General features: G+C 61.9%; 1 protein-coding gene across 1 annotated transcript in view; it reads left to right on the top strand.

The window, feature by feature from the left end:
- KLHDC3 (kelch domain containing 3) overlaps positions 1-55 on the top strand; it is a 14,548-nt gene extending 14,493 nt beyond the window's left edge. The window contains exon 10 of the mRNA XM_010171016.1: positions 3-55. Coding sequence (XP_010169318.1) covers positions 3-55 — 53 coding nt within the window. The remainder of the gene's footprint in view (positions 1-2) is intronic.
- Positions 56-3,031: the final 2,976 nt, after the last annotated feature.

Below are 3,031 nucleotides of genomic sequence, written 5' to 3'. Positions count from 1 at the left end.
AGCCATGACGACAAACAGCACCATCAGCCGCCCCATCGTCTCATCCCAAGGCTGACACCGGCTCATCCCTCTACCACCCTGCCCTCACCCCTCCACACACTGACCTCTTGCTCCACTTGCCTGCATGAGTTTTTAGCCCTTTCAAGCAAGGAACATGTGAGCTCAGTTTGTCTTGCCCTTGCCAGGCCTCCCTCTGCCATTGTCACGCTTTGGGCAGCACAAGTGTGCAGGCAGAGCAAGCTGCCGGGGAAGAAATGGGCTCGCCCCAGCAGCACGACTGTGAAACCCCCTCCTTGCTGATGGCTCCAGCGTCTCCTGCCTTCCTTCCCACTTGCCTGTGGAGCTGCAGCCGTGCTGACCTGGTCCCCGGCCACTTTCCAAGGGCCTGAATCAACTCCTACCACCAGCCACGGCCCCGGGATTGGCCTCGGGCTATGAACTGTTCCTGCACTGCCTCGAGAGAGGAGGGACTTCCACGCCTGCACCCACCAGCGCTGACCAGCTTCCTGGCACCGTTTGGCAGGTCCCAGCCCCGAGCTGAGCCTGATGTGGGGGCCTGGGCCCAGCTGGCCACTTTCCAAGGGCCTGAATCAACTCCTACCACCAGCCACGGCCCCGGGATTGGCCTCGGGCTATGAACTGTTCCTGCACTGCCTCGAGAGAGGAGGGACTTCCCCGCCTGCACCCACCAGCGCTGACCAGCTTCCTGGCACCGTTTGGCAGGTCCCAGCCCCGAGCTGAGCCTGATGGGGGGGCCTGGGCCCAGCTGGACCCTCTGCCCAGCTCCCTTTGTCAAACAGCAACTGGGGGGAGTTTTATAAATGCTGAGGCAGACATGATTGCTGCTGCTCTGTTTGTCCTAGCAGGCGAACGGAGGGGAGAGAAGGGGTGGGAGGGGAGAGACCGACCCGGATGCTTTCCCCCCCAACTGCAAGCAGCCCTGGCTGGGGTGGGAGAAGGGGAGCTGGGCCCCCCATGGCAGGCCCTGGCGTGCCTGCCTCCTGCCCGGGGCTGTGCCACCCTGCTAGAGGGCAGGGAAGAAGATGGTGCATGTCTCCTGGGCTGCACTGCCTCAGGAAGGCGGGTGCCCCACAGCTCCCTGCCCCAGGGAGGGAGGTGGAGGGGTGTCTGGGGCAGCCTTCCCGGGCAGCACAGAGGGCTGGGCCCAAGCCCCTTGCCATGGAGGTGAGGTGTCTGAGGGGAAGAGAAGCTCCAGTGGCAACTGTAGCAGAGCTAATCCTGGGAAAGCTAAGGAAGCGTTCGGGGCGTTCCCTGGGATGTAAAGTCACAGAGCAGCCCAGAGATGGTGGTGGCTGCGTGCCGGGAATGGGTGGCACAGGGCCCAGACCATCTCCCCTGCCTTGAGGGCTGGCATGTAGCCAGGGTCAAGTGCTGCTGCCTGTGGGAGTTGGCCAATACGGGTGCGACAGGGCAGCCTGGGGTGGCACAAGAGCAGTGAAAACCCCATAGCAGGAGAACAGAGGGCACCATAATTGCGATAAAGAGCTTGTTCTTCACCTACTGGCAGCACCTTGCTGTGGTGGGTGATGAGCATCATGGCAGAGCTGGGGTGTGCTGACAGCACATCTGCTCAGGGAGAGCACCCCCTTTGTGGGCCTTGGCACCCACAGGTTACCTGCGAGGGCTGGCTGGGCACCTCCCATGTGTTGTCCAGCATCTCCAGCTCCCCTGCTCAACCAGCTGCCCATGCCACAAGCTCTCTCTTAAGCTGTGTCGTGAAATGGTGGAGTGATTTTTGCCATGGCGTTCCCTTCCCCAGCACTGAAGCACCAAGCTTACTCTCCTTGTAGGGCACCAGGAAACTCCCGCAGACCACCCAGGCTCACTGTGCTGGGCAGCATGGTGCTGAGCGCAGAAGCTCCCCAGGGTGCTCCTGGCTCTGTCCATGGATGGCTGACACTTGGGTTTCTCTGGGGAGAATCACAATCTCTGGGTCATTGAGCGGAGACAACAGGCCCTAGAAAGGCTTGGTGCCCCATGTCAGCTGCCTCTAGGAGAGCAAACCTTTGGTGGGGAGAAGGCTTCTCTAGGAAGAAAAGGGGCTCACTAGGGTCACAGACACCTCACTACTCTTCAGGGGTTCCTTGTGGCCCTGACCTCCCTCTGCCAGGACTCTGCTGCAGACCTGGGGATGGGACACTGCTCACCACCTTGCTCCAGGTGTCTCCAGCACATTTTCTTGGGGTATGGGCTCCCTCTCCCAGCACTCATCTTGGCCATCAGTGATGCTGGAGAGCAGCTGCCGGGTGGGCAGACTAGCCACAGGTCTTCAGCCCATCATGGACCTTCTGCTGGGCTGGCAACAACTCTGGGCCAGGAGCTGGGCGGATGTGTGCCCCACAGGGGATCCCTGCTACCTTCATCATCACCCCCTCCTGAGCGGCCAGGTTTGTTTTAAAGACCCTGGCTTCCTTTTATTGCTTCCCCTCTCAGATTGCAGCCGGCTGCACGGGCTATTTTTAGCAGCCCACCTTCTAAAAATAGCCACCAGCTTGTTTGGAGTTGCGTCACCAGAGGTAACTCTCTCCGTGTGCCGCTTGGCCCCTGCACCCCAGGAGGGTACAAAAGGAGGCAGCCGGGAGCAGCAGGGTCAGCGGGTTCAGGCAGCCGGAGGGGAAGGAGGCAGGGGAGCGCCGCAGCCTCAGGCATCCCAGCGCCGACCTTCCTTCCCCGCCCCCTGCCACAGGCCGCTGCAGGCAGAGATGAGCTGCCTGCCCAGCGGGGACAAGCGGGGGCCCAGTGCCTCGAGGCCATTCAGGTGAGCTCCCAACCACCTCCCACCCACTGGGCTGCCATGGTCTCCTGGCCCTGGGCCAGCCTGGGACAGTGGGGCTGCCAGCTGGCACATGGGGAGGAGGAGAAGGTGCAGGAGCTTGGAGGGGCAGAGGGGTTTCGGGTGGTTGAAGAGTAGAGACAGATGCAACGGGCTGGGGCTGATGCTCTGGCACTGGGTGCAGCTTCCATCCTTGCAGGGGTTGCTGGCAGGTTGTGTCCCTTGTGCTCCCTGCCA

This window comes from Antrostomus carolinensis, unplaced genomic scaffold (assembly GCF_000700745.2).
Source record: "Antrostomus carolinensis isolate BGI_N321 unplaced genomic scaffold, ASM70074v2 scaffold43186, whole genome shotgun sequence".
Classification (NCBI taxonomy): domain Eukaryota; kingdom Metazoa; phylum Chordata; class Aves; order Caprimulgiformes; family Caprimulgidae; genus Antrostomus; species Antrostomus carolinensis.
Note: the sequence above shows the minus strand (reverse complement) of the source record. Positions and strands in the feature narration are given on the sequence as shown.